At 48.5% G+C, this 18,602-nt stretch overlaps 1 protein-coding gene across 5 annotated transcripts in view; it reads left to right on the forward strand.

The window, feature by feature from the left end:
• The first annotated feature begins 302 nt into the window (after positions 1–302).
• The window catches only part of PDPR (pyruvate dehydrogenase phosphatase regulatory subunit), a 113,195-nt gene continuing 94,895 nt past the window's right edge, over positions 303–18,602 (forward strand). For 4 of the 5 annotated variants that reach the window (XR_004002757.1, XR_004002758.1, XM_030581155.1 and 1 more), the window contains exons 1-2: positions 303–370; positions 3,315–3,614. Coding sequence is in view for 3 of the 5 variants with exons in the window: in XM_030581155.1 (XP_030437015.1) it covers positions 3,388–3,614 (227 nt within the window). In the remaining 2 variants the exon portion in view is untranslated. Of the gene's footprint in view, positions 371–545; positions 754–3,314; positions 3,615–18,602 lie in introns of those variants that run through there. The other variant, XM_030581157.1, reaches the window with a different exon arrangement.

The following is an 18,602-nucleotide window of genomic DNA, read 5'->3' on the forward strand; positions in this document are numbered from 1 at the left end:
TCCAGCCCAGGGCCCCTGGGGGCACGTGGCTGCCGGACTCCCGCGTCTCCCCCCGGCAGGTCCCTCCTCTTGCGCCGCCGTTGAGCCGAGAGGCTTCCCCCGTCACAGGCCCCGCCCCCCAAGCATTTAACCCCGCCCCCGAGCTGCACGCGGGACGCGCAGCTCCGCCCTGCCCACCGCCCCCAGCACGTGCCGGCCCCCAACAACAACAAGCCCACGTGGGACGCGGCAGGGGGGCGGAGCCGAAGGAGACGGGGTTGGCTCCTGATTGGTCCGCTCCGCGACGCACGCGCAGGGCTGTGCTCAGCTGTCGTACTGGGAGGGGAGCCGTAAAGTGCGGGAGGTCGTGCGCGGGCAAAGCTTGGGGCAGGTGAGGCGACGACCCCCTCCCGCTCCCCGGGCCAGAGGTCACCCTGGCCCCGCCCGCGGCGCGGTCCGTGTCCCGGGGCCTGGCTCCGGGCCGCGGCGCTGGGAGCGGGCCGGCGCGTGGGCGTGTGAAACGGGCGGCGGAGAGCGGACCCAGGCGCGGTCAGGAGCCGCCGCGGCCTTGCCCCGCCGGGGAGCGGATCTGAAATCAGTCCGCTGGCACTTGGTGCTGAGCAGGGCGGCGCGCCGCCCCGAGAGGGAAAACCCTCGTCCCCGTGCCGCTGAGGCGGCTCCGAGCTGCTCGTGCGCACACACCGCACCGGAGCCGCCCCTAACGCTGTGGCGATAGAAGAAGCAAATGTCGCCTAGGGGTGTGTCCTGTGAGAGGTGGGGCCTGGGGGCGCTTCTCGGCCCTGGTGAGGTCTCAGGCCTGGCAGGGTCGGAAAAGGGCGAAAGAGTTGGACGTGTTTAGTGTAGCGATGCAAAGGCAGGCAGCGTGGGGAGCCCGATAACGGTGTTTACATACATTAAGGGCTGTTATAAAGAGGATGGTGGCAGGGGGTTGGACTAGAGACCTCCTGAGGTCCCTTCCAACCCTAATAATCTATGATTCTATGAATTGATCGCCATGTGAGGGACAAGAAGTAATTAGTGTAGTTTGCACCAAGAGAGAGTTAGGTAAGTATTAGGAAAAAGGGTTTTTTTAACTATAAGGATAGGTAAGCATTGGAACAAGTTACCTAGGGAACTGGTGGAATCGCTCTCATTGGAGGTTTTGAAGAACAGGTTAGACAAACGCGTGGCAGGGGTGATCTACCTGAATTAAATTCTGCCTCGGCACAGGGAGATGGACTTGATGACCTCTTCAGGTTCCTTTTAGCCCTATGTTTTTGTGATTTCTGGCATGATGCTCATGACTGTGAGATAATAATGGCTGGGTCTTTAAAGAAATCTAAGGTAGGTGCCCGACTCCCATTAAAATTCAAACTCCACTGGATTCCACCCTTGTTGGACACGTCTAAATTGAGATTGTAAGGTCAGGGGCAGTTACGTTCACTTTTTGTTCATACAGTGAATGTGTAGCCGTCATGGTGATATTAAAAAGCTAACTTTGTAAACATAGTTTCGTGTGTGGAAGTTACTGCTGTTAAGTGCTGGTCCCTGTTTCCTTTTCTCCTACTAGAGACCTGTAACCAAGAAATAGTATGTCATTGCCTGTTTTTCTGCATCAGTTGCTCTGCTGTGTTGACACTGAGTTGCAGGGGTGATATTTGTACATAAACTACAATTGCAGTATAATAAGAACCAGAGATTATTACTAAATACAGGCTGGAGTTTAAGTTCCTTTTAAGCTGCGTGGCCACACAGCTGCCTATTAAATGTCATGCAGGTGCTCAGTCTGCAGTGGGGAGAGATGCTTCTCCCCAAGCCCCAAACCTGCTGCGGCACCCTCCCCCCTGACCTGCCATGGACGGGGGACAGGTGCCCTGGCCCCAAGCCAGCCCAGCCCCGAACCTGCCGTGGCTGTGGGACAGGCGCCAGCTCAGGTCTGACCTGCCGTGGCCAGGGGATAGGCACTCCACCCCCCAGCATAGGTGCTGCTGTGTGGGGGAGAGCTGGGGGAAGTCCTCTCTCCCCACTTTAGCCCCGGGGAGCCCCACTGCACCCCCAAATCCCTCATCCCCATCCTCCCCTGAGCCTGCACCCCCAACCAGAGCCCTCACCCTCACGAACCCCAATCCTCTGTCCCAGCCCTGAGCCCCCTCCTGCACTCCAAACCCCTTGGCCCCACCCCACCACATGAATTTTGTAATGTGCACCAATATGGAAGTGATGTGTCATGCATTGCTTCCATATTGGTGTACATAACAAAATTCATTCTGCATATGGGTGGCAAAAAATAGAGGGAACACTGGTTGGGGGTAAACTGAAGAGAGAAATGTTGTGTTATAACTGGTAAGCTCCACCAGGTGTGGATCATAGCAGTGGGACTAGACAATGTATCAGGCTGAGCAATGCTAACTGTACAGCAAGGAGCCTCCAGCAGCATCCATGATAAAACTAGCATCATTATGAAGCAACTGTACAGCCTTTAAGTCAAAGCTGTCTGGATTCTAGTACGTGCAGGATGTGCCTCTCCATTCAAATAAAGGACAAACATGTCACTTCATTCTCAAACTTCACGTATTGCCATTTAATTTCAGAAGCCAGTTCAAAAATTTCTCTACAGTCTTTCATGCACGCTGACTTTCTCTGTTTCCTTCCCTACACTCTCCACTCACGTTGGCATCTTTTCTGTCTCTTCACATGATCTTTCCACTGTTGGTACAAGAGCCTTTTCTCTGCAGCTCCTGTCACCTGGAACAGACATCCTGTGTATATGTCAAAACTTTATCTTGTTCTCTTCCTTATTACTGAGCTAAGTCAAATTCAGAAGAGAGAAACTCTGGGTCTCATTATAAGTCTCCTGATCTGTCTAGTTCCTTTCAGTAGCAAGGCTGTTCTTTGAGAACTCTCAAAGTCTGCACAGGCTGTTTTGCTGCTTATTCATCCATCGACATTTAAAGATTCCAAGTTGTCAGCATAGAGGCTTTCAGATACCCTTCTCGCACATCATGTATTACATTGTCCCAGTCACCACCCTCCTCCTTACTTCCGAGTTCCCAAGAACAGCTTTGCACACATGTTCTATGACAGAGGTTCTCAAACGGGGTCAGAACCCCTCAGAGGGTCACGAGGTTATTACATGGGGAATCGCAAGCTGTCAGCTTCCACCCCAAACCCTGCTTTGCCTCCAGCATTTTTAATGATGTTAAATATATTTTAAAGTGTTTTTAATTTATGGGCGGGGGGGGGGGGTTGCACTCAAGAGACCAATACAAAAGTTTGAGAACCACTGTTCTATGATAAGTGGTAATAATAATCTCTGTTGCTTTTTCCTTCGCTAGAATATGTGGCAGTGAGCTAGCATCTTAACCTGTGTAGGTGGTATCTCAAGAAAGCTGACTGACGCCCCTTGGGATGTTTCTTCGGTTGCTGTCAGATGTCCAGTGGCGGACAGCCAGCCGAAGCTGGAGAAGCACGTCCAGCTCCCGGCACGTGACCACATCTGCGGCAGAGCCTCCCCCCGTTTCCCTGCCAGCTCAGGCACAGGTGGTAATCTGTGGTGGTGGAATTGTGGGCACATCCGTTGCATACCACCTCTCCAAGCTAGGATGGAGGGATATAGTCTTACTGGAACAGGGCAGGTAAGAGTTTGATTTTCTCTTTATTAAAGCATACTGAAACCAAAACCTCAGAACTGTATGGGACTTGCGCACTCACAGTATCTTTCTTTGTGTGATCTTTCCATCATCTTACTTTCTCCCAGCATCAGAGCTGCTAACGCTGCACATCAGTGATGAGACTTAAGTCAAACCATTGGTTTTGCCCTTTCTTCACAGGCCCCCAGGGAATTCTATATTTTAAGCTCTACTCTACCCAGTGAAACTTTATAGGCCATTCTTAAAAGCCTAAATGCCTCATGTAGGGCAGGAAAAGTAACAACTTTAGTTTTCAAACTATACTTGAGTCTTCTCTTTCTCTTCCACACTAAACTTTCTCACTGCCATCCTGATGATCTTGCTGGCCTCCCAGTTTATTTACGATCTCTCACTCCAACTTCTGAACAAACTCCAACATAAACAAAGGAGCTGCTGCTTTGTTTGTCTACACAGTGGCTTGTTTGGGTCAGCTGGTTCGGGCTGTGAGGCTGAAAAATTGCTGTGTAGGTTTTCAAGCTTTGGAACCCTGTGAAAATGGAGGGTCCCAGAGCTTGGGTTCCAGCCCAAGCCTGAATGTCTATACAGCAATTTTTAGCCCTGCAGCCTGATTCCTGTGAGCTCAAGTCAGCTGACCTGGGCTAACTGCAGGCATACCGTGGGGCCTTTATCCCTCTGTAGACATATCCTGAGTTTATGATATTTCATTCACTGTATTAAATTCCCAGAGTCTTCTTGCCAAACCTTCAGCAATCTATACTTAAGGCAGAGTCTAGGGTGAGGTCTAGATGATGAGTTATTGAGTTGGGAGAGGGCAATGTTACATTTATTTGTGTGTGTATGTAAAGGAGGCTACGATACAGACTCAGGCCTGCCTGCACAAATTTGCACTGTTTTAGCTAAACCTGTGCAAACCTCTATGTGGATGCTATGAGCCATTTCTAACTGCATCTAGGATTGTCCACAAAGGTACTTAACTAAACAAGTAGATTTGTGCAAGTGTATGTGTAGACAAACCCCTAATATCCTCAATCCTGTAGTAGGAGATGGGCAAACTTTTTGGCCCGAGGGGCCCCATTCGGGTTGTAAAACTGCATGGAGGGTCAGGTAGGGAAGGCTGTGCCTCCCCAAACAGCCTGGCCCTTGCCCCCTATCTGACCCCGCCCCCTGACTGCCCCCCTCAGAACCCCTGACCCATCCAATCCCCACCCTGCTCCGTGTTCCCTAACCACCCCCTCCCGGGACCCCCCACGCCTAATCCCCTGCTCCCTGTCCCGTGACTGCTCTGACACCATCCACACCCTTATCCCTTGACAGGCACCGGGACCCCATGCCTATCCAACCCACCCCCTGTTCCCCTGACCCCTATCCACCCCCTGACAGGCCCCCCCTGGGAGCCCTATGCTTATCCAACCCCCTCCCTCTGTCTCCCAACCGCCCCCAGAACCTCCGCCAAATCCAACTGCTCCCTGTTCCCTGACTGCTCCGGGAACCCCCGCCCCTTATTCAACCCCCTGGCCCCCTTACGAAGCTGCTCAGAACAGCATGTCTGGAAGCCACACCACCTGGCTGGAGCCAAACATGCTGCCGCGCTGCTTGGCTAGAGTGCGCAACCCTGCTGCCCAGAGCACAACCTGCGTGGCTGCAGGGGAGGGGCTAGGGGCTAGCCTCCCTGTCCAGGAGCTCGGGGGCCGGGAAAGATGGTCCCTCGGGCCATAGTTTGCCCACTGCTTCTGTAGTAGTTTTGGCCCATAGCTTTATGTATGTGAATAGTTCCACTGAGGTCAGCCTGCTGTCATGAGTAAAGTTACATAAACATCATCACAGAATCTTAGGACTGGAAGGGACCTTGAGAGGTCATGTAGTCCAGTCCCCTGCACTCATGGCAGGACTAAGTATTATCTACATAAACATTAAATGTTTGTAGAATAAAGCCCTGAGTTCATTCTGTCTGTGTTCCCTGATAAGCAGAGGAACCTAGACTTGCTAGGGTTACTGATGGGCAGAGTTAAGCCTTTGTGAAATTTTAAAATAAAATAAGCAATTTTGCAGTTTCATTTCAGTTGACTTTGTGCCTGCAAGGCCCAGCTTTTCTATGACTTTCATTAATGTGATAGTTTTGCATCAAAACACATGGAATCCTCCCTTCCCCCCAAGTTTGTGCTTGTGTTTAATGCAAGATTTAATTGTCATAAAAATTAAATGTTGAGGATCTTTCTCATAATAAGGCCATCTGAATGAAAATAAGTCTATGTGACACTCAAATGATCCTGCAAAATAAAGGAAAGAAACCCAGAAAATTTTGCATGTTCTTCACGAAATTGGACCATGTTCACAAAATCCTCACAATGTAATTTGAAAACCTCAGTTTGGATACTTTCCACAGTCCTAGTGATCACTTTTAATGTGTCACTGTAGCTGAGGCCCTGTCTATGCTACAGCTGTAACAGAATCGGGGGCTGTTGCATCACAGGTAAAAGGTGTAGTATAGACACGACTTAGCCATAGTCCTATAACCTCGTTAGCATGATGGACTGTCTAGGATTTTGGTCTGGTTACAAGGGATTTAGGTCCCATCTACACAACACCTTTTTAATGCATTATAATCTGGTTTTCTGTCTTGCAGTCAAGACCCCATTTACTCCACGGTAAACTGACCCTAGATTCTGTGGCAAAATCCACTGATTCTGCTTCAGCTTCAATCTCCCCCACATTTCCATGGTGTCTAGATTTCTGCATTGACAGCTCGGACAGTAAGCCAGTGGCAGGGCTGGTATTAGAATCCAGATCTTCTGATTCACATAATTTTGCCCTATTCACTCCACCATGGTGCCTCATCATGGTGTTAGTTCACTGTTCCCTAGTAGGCTCTGTATTGATATCTTGTTGGGATGAATGAAGTGAGGGGGCACAAACTATGCTTGGCAGCTGCTGCAGATTGCTGATTTGGACTCTCTGTTTTGGAAGATGAGTAAACACAGTGGCCGTGCAGCACTTTGTATGGGATGCTTTTTCTTTTCAACAGAAGAAAAATATGGACTCCACCCATTTTTTTTAAACAATAACTTGGATTCTGAGGAATACAGCAAACATTGCTAAAAACACCCTGGAATGATGGAATCCATGCAGTTTTCCCCACAGTTAAAATTTTCCACCTGTCCTGCTGATGAGTTTTCCTGTAGTATTTTTCCTGGAAACAGAGGGCAGTGTTTTTAGCACTCTAAACTTTTTTGTATTCTCTCTTAATTTGGTTCATGCAAAATTTCATTGTTCCCCCATTGACAGGATTAGTTGTTGCAGCCTGTGGGCTATTAAATGCTCCAAAGCATCTGTTGTGTAGCTCAGGTTTTAAGTTTAACGTGTGACAGAAATATGAATTAGCTGTGAAACATATCTTGGTTGTACCTAGAGGAGGTTTAAAGTTTTATTGCCACAATAAACAATAGATGTCTGAATCTCTGTGCATAACCAGTTGTTGCTCAACAGTGATTCTCTGTAGGGCGCTGAGGTTATAGAACCATAGAATATTAGGTTTGGAAGAGACCTCAGGAGGTATCTAATCCAACCCCCTGCTCAAGGCAGGACCAACGCTAACTAAATCATCCCAACCAGGGCTTTGTCAGGCCGGGCCTTAAAAACCTCTGAGGATGGAGATTCCACCACCTCCCTAGGTAACCCATTCCAGTGATTCACCACCCTCCTAGTGAAATAGTATTTCCTAATATCCAACTTAGATCTCCCCCACTGCAACTTGAGATCATTGCTCCTTGTTTTGTCTTCTGCTACCACTGAGAACACCCAAGTCCCATCCTCTTTGGAACCCCCCTTCAGGTAGTTGAAGGCTGCTGTCAAATCCCCCCTCATTCTTCTCTTCTGAAGACTAAACAAGCCCAGTTCCATTAGCCTCTCCTCGTAAATCATGTGTCCCAGCCCCCTGATCATTTGTGTTGACCTCTGCTGGACTCTCTCCAATTTTTCCACATCCTTTCTGTAGTGGTGGGTCCAAAACTGGATGCAATACTCCAGCTGTTGCCTCACCAGTGCCAAATAGAGGAGAATAATCACTTTCCTCAATCTGCTGGCAGTGCTCCTACTAATGCAACCCAATATGCCGTAAGCCTTCTTGGCAACAGGGGTACACTGCTGACTCATATCCAGCTTCTCATCCACTATAATCCACAGGTCCTTTTCTGCAGAACTGCTGCCTAGCCACTCAGTCCCTAGTCTGTAGCAGTGCATGGGATTCTTCCATCTTAAGTGCAGGACTCTGCACTTGTCCTTGTTGAACCTCATCAGATTTCTTTGGCCCAGTCCTTCAATTTGTCTAGGTCACTCTGGACCCTACCCCTACCCTCCAGGTTATTCATGTCTTTCTGATTATGAATTCCTATCTCAGAACTAAATGTGTGGGATTATAGGGCTTGAAATGCCTGCAAGAGATGCCCATACCAGATAACTTGGTGTTTTTTAAAGTCATCCTCACTAGCAAGACATTAGTACTGCAGAGGGCTATTGGAAGGCTGTTGGATTAAAGGTAGATATCCTGAGTAGGGTAGATGTGCCCACTGCTCTGCTCGTTAAACTACTGGATTTTAGCAGAAGTTTCCAAAAAGTATTCAAAGTAGAATGAAAATGTTTTGCTTACTCAGCTGTGCATTTTATTTGAAATGAGACCATGCTGGTATCGCTGTGTGAAAGGAGACAGAATACACCTGTATCAGAGAGGTAGCCGTGTTAGTCTGGATCTGTAAAAGCAGTGAAGAATCCTGTGGCACCTTATAGATTAACAGACGTTTTGAAGCATGAGCTTTCGTGGGTGAATACCCACTTCGTCAGATGCATGTAGTGGAAATTTCCAGGGGCAGGTATATATATGCAAGCAAGCTAGAGATAACGAGGTCAGTTCAATCAGGGAGGATGAGGCCCTGTTCTAGCAGTTGAGGTGTGAAAACCAAGGGAGGAGAAACTAGTTTTGTAGTTGGCAAGCCATTCACAGTCTTTGTTTAATCCTGAGCTGCTGATGTCAAATTTGCAGATGAACTGAAGCTCAGCAGTTTCTCTTTAAAGTCTGGTCCTGAAGTTTTTTTGCTGCAGGATGGCCACCTTAAGGTCTGCTATAGTGTGGCCAGGGAGGTTGAAGTGTTCTCCTACAGGTTTTTGTATATTGCCATTTCTAATGTCTGATTTGTCTCCTTCCCATGGGTCCAGATGATGAAGATGTCAGCAATGTAGCATACAATGCATTGGTGACCTTCCAGAAAACACCATCCTAGCCGCCATGGATGTAGAGGCTCTCTACACAAACATCCCCCACACAGATGGAATACAAGCTGTCAGGAACAGTATCCCTGATGATGCCACAGCACAACTGGCTGCTGAGCTCTGTGTCTTTATCCTCACACACAACTATTTCAAATTTGATGACAATATATATCTCCAGATCAGTGGCACTGCTATGGGCACCTGCATGTCTCCTGCCCCTGGAAATTTCCACTACATGCATCTGACGAAGTGGATATTCACCCACGAAAGCTCATGCTCCAAAACGTCTGTTAGTCTATAAGGTGCCACAGGTTCTTCCCTGCTTTTACAGAATACACCTGATGGACATGTAGTTTTACAAGACATGTACGTGATACTGGAGCAGACAATAATTTCCTTGAATATGGCCCCTCTCCTGCTTGGTGTGTCTCACCAATTGCCTCTGTTGGAATCCTGAGTCATTTTGAATTAGTTTCTAGGATTGTAATGTCACCTTCTTCGAGTGCGGTCCCTGTGGGTGCTCCACTCCAGTTGATGGTGTGTCGTGGTGCCGTTGAACGGAGATCTTCTGTAGCAGTGCCTGGTCGGGATGCACACGCTCAGCTGCAGTCTCGCAATGTCATTAGGGTCTGCTTGAGTGCGTGCGTCCCACACCCCCTTTGGTTCCTTCTCAACCGTCCTCGGCTGAAGACGGGACTCGGGGCAGCTCTCGTCTCTTCCCTGGTTACTCTAGGAAATAAGTAGAGAAAAATAGAAATAGTTAGCTAGCCATTTCCCAGTTCTCCTTTTCCTTTAGCACAGTTCGTTAGTTTTAAAAAAAATAATCCCCCCCCAAATTAGTCTCTTGTTGAGACTTCCTTGATCGCTTATACTTTCATTATGGTGGGGTTGCCAGGCTTTCAGAAATGTGGGTCCTGCAAGGAGTTCTGCTGCGGTCCATTAGGCACTCACTCTGTGTTAAATGCCTCGACGAGAAACACGTCCATGCGAAGTGTCTCCACTGTACCAACTTAAGAACTAGAGCTCGCCATGACAGAGACTTGCAGCTAAAAATACTCCTCATGGAGAAAGCTCTGCAGCCGCCTATGGAGAAGGGCAGTAAACCCTCTCCCTCACGCTCCCCTGCCAAGTCAGAACCAACCGGAAGCGCGGCTTCACCCTCTCATGTGAAGGGCAGGAAGCCCTAACGTCTCCTCTCAGAGACACTCAAAAGGGTAAAGGATCTCCCACAAGATCTTTACCCTTGGTGCCGACAGCACCCAGAGCAGGCAACTCTGATCACCCCAGCACCTCAGCAGCAGCTCACGTGGGGTGCAGAAGCAGTGACCTGACTTCCCGCAGTGGGAAGCTCTCCTCAGCACTGGTCCAACCGGCACTGACAATGGACCCGGTGCCAGCAGCGCATTCCACCCTGGTGCCGACAAGAACATTGGCACCGAGCCTGTCTGCCACCCCCAGAGCAGATTCAGATAGCTAAGGGTTAATGTCTCTTTCACCTGAAGCACCTGACCAGAGGACCAATCAGGAAACCGGATTTTTTCAACTTTGGGTGGAGGGAATTTTGTGTCTGAGGTCTGTTTTCTGTCTGCCTGCTTTCTCTGAGCTTTGGAGAAGTAGTTTCTGCTTTCTAATCTTCTGTTTCTAAGTGTAAGGACAAAGAGATCAGATAGTAAGTTATATGGTTTCTTTTCTTTGGTATTTGCATAAATATAAGTGCTGAAGTGCTTTGATTTGTATTCTTTTTGAATAAGGCTGTTTATTCATATTTCTTTTAAGCAATTAACCCTGTATTTTGTCACCTTAATACAGAGAGACCATTTGTATGTATTTTTCTTTCTTTTTTATATAAAGCTTTCTTTTTAAAACCTGTTAGTTTTCTTTACTGGGAAATTTCAGGGAAATTGAGTCTGTACTCACCAGGGAATTGGTGGAAGGAAGAAATCAGGGGGAGATCTGTGTGTGTTGGATTTGCTAGCCTGATTTTGCATTCCCTCTGGGTGAAGAGGAAAGTGCTTTTGTTTCCAGGACTGGGAACGGAGAGGGGGAGTCACTCTGTTTGGATTCACAGAGCTTGTGTCTGTGTATCTCTCCAGGAGCACCTGGAGGGGGGAAGGGGAAAAGGATTATTTCCCTTTGTTGTGAGACTCAAGGGATTTGGGTCTTGGGGTCCCCAGGGAAGGTTTTTCAGGGGGACCAGAGTGCCCCAAAACACTCTAATTTTTTGGGTGGTGGCAGCAAGTACCAGGTCCAAGCTGGTAGCTAAGCTTGGAGGTTTTCATGCTAACCCCCATATTTTGGACGCTAAGGTCCAAATCTGGGACTAAAGTTATGACATGGTGGTAGCGGTGGGACAGAATCCAGAAGCCAGTGGGAATATTATATTTTTCTTTTCTCTGCTAGGGACTTTTTAGCAGAGAGGGTTTGGTTTTCAAAGAAACCAGAGAGAATTTTTTTTTCTGCTCTCTCTGGCAGTTTGTGGCTTGCATCTTAAGCAGGAAACCATTAAGGTGCTATTAAGAGTCTTTTGTCACACAATAGCACTCCCATTGAGAGTCATTACCAGCACTATATACATGCAAATAAAGTGGTTTTTCAGGTTTACTTAAAATTGAAGATTAGCTAAAGGCACTGTTGCTAGGCAGACTTCAGGAGGCAACAGAGAACCTGCAGTTCAGAATATAACCACCGGAGGGCACCCCAACACAAGAAAACCGGAACCATGACTTCTAAGGCAAAAATTGAGGCCGAAGTACAAGTGAGAGAAGCTGAACACAGGCGACAACTGGAAATAAAACAAACAGAGATGGAAATAAGAGAGAGAGAAAGAGAGGCAGCCTACCAAAGAGAACAGGCAGCCAAAGAGGCGGACCACCGCCGAGACATGGAAAAACAACAAAAAGAAATGGAAAAACAACAAAAAGAAAATGAAGAGAAGGAAAAACAGAGAAAACATGAACTGGACTTGGCAAAAGCTGGGCTGCATGCGCCAGCCAACCCTAACAACCCGGCGCCAATTATTGCTCAACAGCACAGGAAATTTCCCACCTACAAGGCAGGGGATGACATTGAGGCCTTCTTGGAAAATTTTGAAAGAGCCTGTCTTGGGTACAGCATCCCCGAAGACCAGTACATGGTAGAATTAAGGTCACAGCTCAGTGGACCTTTAGCAGAGGTGGCAGCTGAAATGCCTAAGCAGCAAATGAATGACTATAAACTTTTTCAAACCAAGGCCAGATACAAAATGGGGATAACCCCAGATCATGCCCGTCGGCGCTTCAGAACCCAAAAGTGGAAACCAGATGTCATTTCCCAAACACGCCTACTACGTTGCAAAAAACTATGAGGCCTGGATAACAGGACACAACGTTCAAACCTTGGAAGAACTGCACCTCCTCATACAAATGGAGCAGTTCTTGGATGGTGTTCCTGAAGACATCACACGGTACATACAAGATGGAAAACCCAAAGATCTCGCTGAGGCGGGGGAGATTGGAGCCAGATGGATGGAAGTGGCAGAAAGCAAGAAAGCTACTGTCAAGGGGAACGAATACCCCAGGGGGCACACCGACCATAAACCCTACAACCGAGGACAGCCAAAGACCCCACATACAACCCAAGTAAAGCCACAGACGCCCTATTCTTCCACCTCACCAGTCTCCAGTAACTCACCTCGGCCCAGTGACCCATCAGATGGAAGATGCTTTAAGTGTAATGAACTGGGACATATCAAGGCCAACTGTCCAAAGAACACCATGCGAGTGCAATTCATTACACCACCATCACACCAAAGATCCCCAGGCCCAGATGCCTCTCAAATACCCTTGGAGCGAAGGGAAAATTTGAGAGTGGGCGGAAAGAAGGTTACTGCGTGGAGAGACATGGGGGCACAAGTGTCAGCTATCCACCAATCCTTTGTAGACCCCAAATTCATCAACCCAAAGGCCAAAGTTACAATTTACCCCTTCATGTCACAAGCTGTAGACTTGCCTGCAGTTGAACTGCCTGTCCAGTACAAAGGCTGGTCAGGAATGTGGACTTTTGCAGTCTATGACAATTATCCTATCCCCATGCTACTGGGGGAAGACTTGGCCAACCAGGTGAAGTGGGCCAAGAGAGTGGGAATGGTTACACGTAGCCAAACCAGGCAAGCTTCCAGACCCATTCCTGTTCCTGAGCCGTCCACAGAGGCCCCGTCTGTGTTACCAGAGACCCAGACAGAGGTAGTGGACCTGGATTCCATGCCTACCACTGAAACAGCCACAGCACCTCCAGTCCCAGGCCCGGAACTGGAACAGCAACCAGCACCAGCAAGTGCAACCACATCTTCAAACTCAACGCCAGAGGGCGCCAGCGAGCCAGAACTGGCAGAAGCAACAGACAGCCATACCGAAAAGGCTCAGCCAGAGCCTGAAATAACCTCAGGTGCACCAGCGAAGAGCGGTTCACCAGCAACGGAAACAACCCCATCACCTACATCGCTTCCAGAGGGACCAAGCCCAAGTCCACAGTCTAAGGAAGAACTGGTGACCCCAGCCTCAAGGGAACAGTTCCAGACTGAGCAGGAAGCAGATGACAGCCTTCAGAAAGCGTGGACGGCGGCACGGAGCACCCCACCGCCTCTCAGCTCTTCTAATCGATCCCGGTTTGTTATAGACGAAGGACTTTTATACAAGGAAATTCTTTCTGGTGGACACCGGGAAGAATGGCAGCCGCAAAAACAGTTGGTGGTTCCAACTAAGTACCGGGGGAAGCTCTTAAGCTTAGCCCATGATCATCCCAGTGGCCATGCTGGGGTGAACAGAACCAAGGACCGGTTGGGGAAGTCCTTCCACTGGGAGGGGATGGGCAAGGACGTTGCCAAGTATGTCCGGTCTTGTGAGGTATGCCAAAGAGTGGGAAAGCCTCAAGACCAGGTCAAGGCCCCTCTCCAGCCACTCCCCATAATTAAGGTCCCATTTCAGCAAGTAGCTGTGGATATTCTGGGCCCTTTCCCAAAAAAGACGCCCAGAGAAAAGCAGTACGTATTGACTTTAGTGGACTTTGCTACCTGATGGCCGGAAGCAGTAGCTCTAGGCAACACCAGGGCTAACACTGTGTGTCTGGCCCTAACAGACATCTTTGCCAGGGTAGGTTGGCCCTACGACATCCTTACAGATTCAGGGTCTAATTTCCTGGCAGGGACCATGGAAAAACTGTGGGAAACTCTTGGGGTGAATCACTTGGTTGCCACCCCGTACCACCATCAAACCAATGGCCTGGTGGAAAGGTTCAATGGAACTTTGGGGGCCATGATACGAAAATTCATCAACAAATTCTCCAATAATTGGGACCTAGTGTTGCAGCAGTTGCTGTTTGCCTACAGGGCTGTACCACATCCCAGTTTAGGGTTTTCACCATTTGAACTTGTGTATGGTCACGAGGTTAAGGGGCCATTACAGTTGGTAAAGCAGCAATGGGAGGGGTTTACGCCTTCTCCAGGAACTAACATTCTGAACTTTGTAAGCAACCTACAAAGCACCCTCCAACACTCTTTAGCCCTTGCTAAAGAGAACCTAAAGGATGCTCAGGAAGAGCAAAAGGCCTGGTATGACAGACATGCCAGAGAACATTCCTTCAAGGTAGGAGACCAGGTTATGGTCTTGAAGGCGCAACAGGCCCATAAAATGGAAGCATCATGGGAAGGGCCATTCACGGTCCAAGAGCGCCTGGGAACTGTAAACTACCTCATAGCATTTCCCAATTCCTCACTAAAGCCTAAAGTGTACCATGTTAATTCTCTCAAGCCTTTCTATTCCAGAGACTTACAGGTTGGTCAGTTTACAGTCCAGGGAAATGAGGCTGAGTGGCCTGACGGTGTCTACTACGACGGGAAAAAAGACGGTGGCGTGGAAGAGGTGAACCTCTCAACCACCCTGGAACGTCTGCAGCGGCGACAAATCAAGGAGCTGTGCACTAGCTTCGCCCCATTGTTCTCAGCCACCCCAGGATGGACTGAACGGGCATACCACTCCATTAATACAGGTAATGCTCACCCAATCAGAACCCCACCCTACCGGGTGTCTCCTCATGCCCAAGCTGCTATAGAACGGGAGATCCAAAACATACTACAGATGGGTATAATCCACTCATCTACCAGTGCATGGGCATCTCCAGTGGTTCTGGTACCCAAACCAGATGGGGAAATACGCTTTTGCGTGGACTACCGTAAGCTAAATGCGATAACTCGTCCGGACAACTATCCAATGCCACGTACCGATGAGCTATTGGAGAAGTTGGGACGTGCCCAGTTCATCTCTACAATAGACTTAACCAAGGGGTACTGGCAAGTACCGCTAGATGAACCTGCCAAGGAGAGGTCAGCATTCGTCACCCATGCGGGGGTGTATGAATTCAATGTCCTTCCTTTCGGCCTTCGAAATGCACCTGCCACCTTCCAGAGGCTGGTAGATGGTCTACTAGCTGGACTGGGAGAATTTGCAGTTGCCTACCTCGATAATGTGGCCATTTTTTCAGACTCCTGGCCCGAACACCTACTACACCTGGAAAAGGTCTTTGAGCGCGTCAGGCAGGCCGGACTAACTGTTAAGGCCAAAAAGTGTCAAATAGGCCAAAACAGAGTAACCTACGTGGGGCACCAGGTGGGTCGAGAAACCATAAAACCCCTACAGGCCAAGGTGGATGCTATCCAAAAGTGGCCTGTCCCAAGGTCAAAGAAACAGGTCCAATCCTTCTTAGGCTTGGCCGGATACTACAGGCGATTTGTACCACACTACAGCCAAATCGCTGCCCCACTGACCGACCTGACCAAAAAGACCCAGCCAAATGCAGTTAAGTGAACTGATGAGTGTCAAAAGGCCTTTACCCAACTTAAGGCAATGCTCATGTCTGACCCTGTGCTCAGGGCCCTGGATTTTGACAAGCCATTCCTAGTAACCATGGATGCATCTGAGCGTGGTATAGGAGCAGTGCTCATGCAGGAAGCAACAGATCACAACTTCCATCCTGTCGTGTTTCTCAGCAAGAAACTCTCTGAGAGGGAAAGTCACTGGTCAGTCAGTGAAAAGGAATGCTTTGCCATTGTGTACGTCCTGGAAAAGCTACGCCCATATGTTTGGGGACGGCGGTTCCAACTACTAACTGACCATGCTGCACTAAAGTGGCTTCATACTGCCAAGGGGAACAACAAGAAACTTCTTCGTTGGAGTTTAGCTCTCCAAGATTTTGATTTTGAAATTCAGCACATCACAGGAGCTTCTAACAAAGTAGCTGATGCACTCTCCTGTGAGAGTTTCCCAGACTCTAGTAGTTAAAAAGTGTTCTTAAAATGTTAGTCTGTTAGTTATATACTTAGTGTATATGTAAAGGTGCATGTGTTGTATTAATCTGTTTATTTTAAAGTTCTAGAAGGAAATCGCTGCCAGTGAGCTTCCCCACTGTCTGCAATTTGGGGGGCGTGTCATAAACAGATAGCTAAGGGTTAATGTCTCTTTCACCTGAAGCACCTGACCAGAGGACCAATCAGGAAACCGGATTTTTTCAACTTTGGGTGGAGGGAATTGTGTGTCTGAGGTCTTTGTTTTCTGTCTGCCTGCTTTCTCTGAGCTTTGGAGAAGTAGTTTCTGCTTTCTAATCTTCTGTTTCTAAGTGTAAGGACAAAGAGATCAGATAGTAAGTTATATGGTTTCTTTTCTTTGGTATTTGCATAAATATAAGTGCTGAAGTGCTTTGATTTGTATTCTTTTTGAATAAGGCTGTTTATTCATATTTCTTTTAAGCAATTAACCCTGTATTTTGTCACCTTAATACAGAGAGACCATTTGTATGTATTTTTCTTTCTTTTTTATATAAAGCTTTCTTTTTAAAACCTGTTAGTTTTCTTTACTGGGAAATTTCAGGGAAATTGAGTCTGTACTCACCAGGGAATTGGTGGAAGGAAGAAATCAGGGGGAGATCTGTGTGTGTTGGATTTGCTAGCCTGATTTTGCATTCCTTCTGGGTGAAGAGGAAAGTGCTTTTGTTTCCAGGACTGGGAATGGAGAGGGGGAGTCACTCTGTTTGGATTCACAGAGCTTGTGTCTGTGTATCTCTCCAGGAGCACCTGGAGGGGGGAAGGAGAAAAGGATTATTTCCCTTTGTTGTGAGACTCAAGGGATTTGGGTCTTGGGGTCCCCAGGGAAGGTTTTTCAGGGGGACCAGAGTGCCCCAAAACACTCTAATTTTTTGGGTGGTGGCAGCAAGTACCAGGTCCAAGCTGGTAGCTAAGCTTGGAGGTTTTCATGCTAACCCCCATATTTTGGACACTAAGGTCCAAATCTGGGACTAAAGTTATGACAGCATTCTACCCTGGTGCCAACAAGAACATTGGCACCGAGCTTGTCTGCCACCCCCGGAGCAGATTCAGACCCCCGGTGGGGCTCTCACAGAGGTCTTGCAGCTCCTACAAAAGTGAAACAAAAATCACTCCAGGCTGCTGCTCACACTTCATGCTCTGCAGCACACTAGCCTAGGGATCAGCAACAATTCCTGCATCAGCAGGATGTCTCTGTGGCTCCTGAGCCTGACTCTCCACTCCTCAACATGGAGCCCTCACTGTTTGAACAGCAGCTCTCGCCACCTGACCTGGCTACTTTCACAGATAGTGAGAATGACATACTGCACCCGGCAGAGTTCTCCCCGCTTGAGTCTCCCCCTCCACCGGAGCCATACACACCCCAAGACATGGCGCATCATAAGAATCAGTCTCAGTTTCCCTACTTTATCCCCCAGTGGCCAGGAACCAACTTTTCCTGCCCAGTGTCCTGGCCTCAGTGGTACCCGTGGTCAGCTCCTGCCACCGCTCCTCCATGCGCCCCTTCTACCAGATCGCAAGCTCGTCCTACGCCTATATCCCCAGCTCCATCAACATCTAGAGCTCCTGAACCTCTTCCTGAAGAGGCTGGCTGTGAACCCTTCCCGGATTTACCAGCTCTTGCCTCACCATCAGCCACAGAGGACGCCCTCCACCGCCACAAAACGTGGATGACTTTAAGCAATTTCAGGAACTTTTCAAGAGAGTGGCACTCAGCCAGGACATCTCTTTGGAGGAAGTCCAGGAGATGCAACATAGACTCCTCAGAATCCTCCAACCCTCTGCACCCTCAAAGATCTACCCATAAACAAAGCTCTTTTAGAACCAGCTGATACTCTCTGGCAGACCCCTGCCTCCATCCCACCAACATGCAAGAAAGCTGAATGTAAATACTACATGCCCATGAAGGATGTTGATTTCTTATTTTCCCACCCACAACCCAATTCTCTGCAGCAACGCAGAGAACAAAGCAGCCACACTACTGGCCTACTCCTTAGGACAAGGACCACAAAGGCCTTGACCTCCTGGGCTGCAAGGTTTATACCTCTTCTACTCTACAATTTAAAATTGCAAACTATTGCGCCCTCCTCGCAGGCTATGACTATGACAACTGCAACAAGTTCTTTGATTTTACTCCAATATGCCGAAGGACAGGAGAGCGGACTTCAAGTCAGTCCTTGTCGAAGGTCAATTGTTGTCTAGGATGGTACTACAAGTGTCCCTGGACATGGCAGATATGGCAGCCCGCACCACTGCTACTGCAGTGATGATGCACCAGTCTTCCTGGCTGGCTGCATCTGGTATCCTCAAGGATTTGCAGACCAAAGTGGAAGACCTTCCCAGGGTTCTACGCAAGATCACAGAGG

Source organism: Gopherus evgoodei, chromosome 12, assembly GCF_007399415.2.
Source record: "Gopherus evgoodei ecotype Sinaloan lineage chromosome 12, rGopEvg1_v1.p, whole genome shotgun sequence".
NCBI classification, from domain to species: Eukaryota; Metazoa; Chordata; order Testudines; family Testudinidae; genus Gopherus; species Gopherus evgoodei.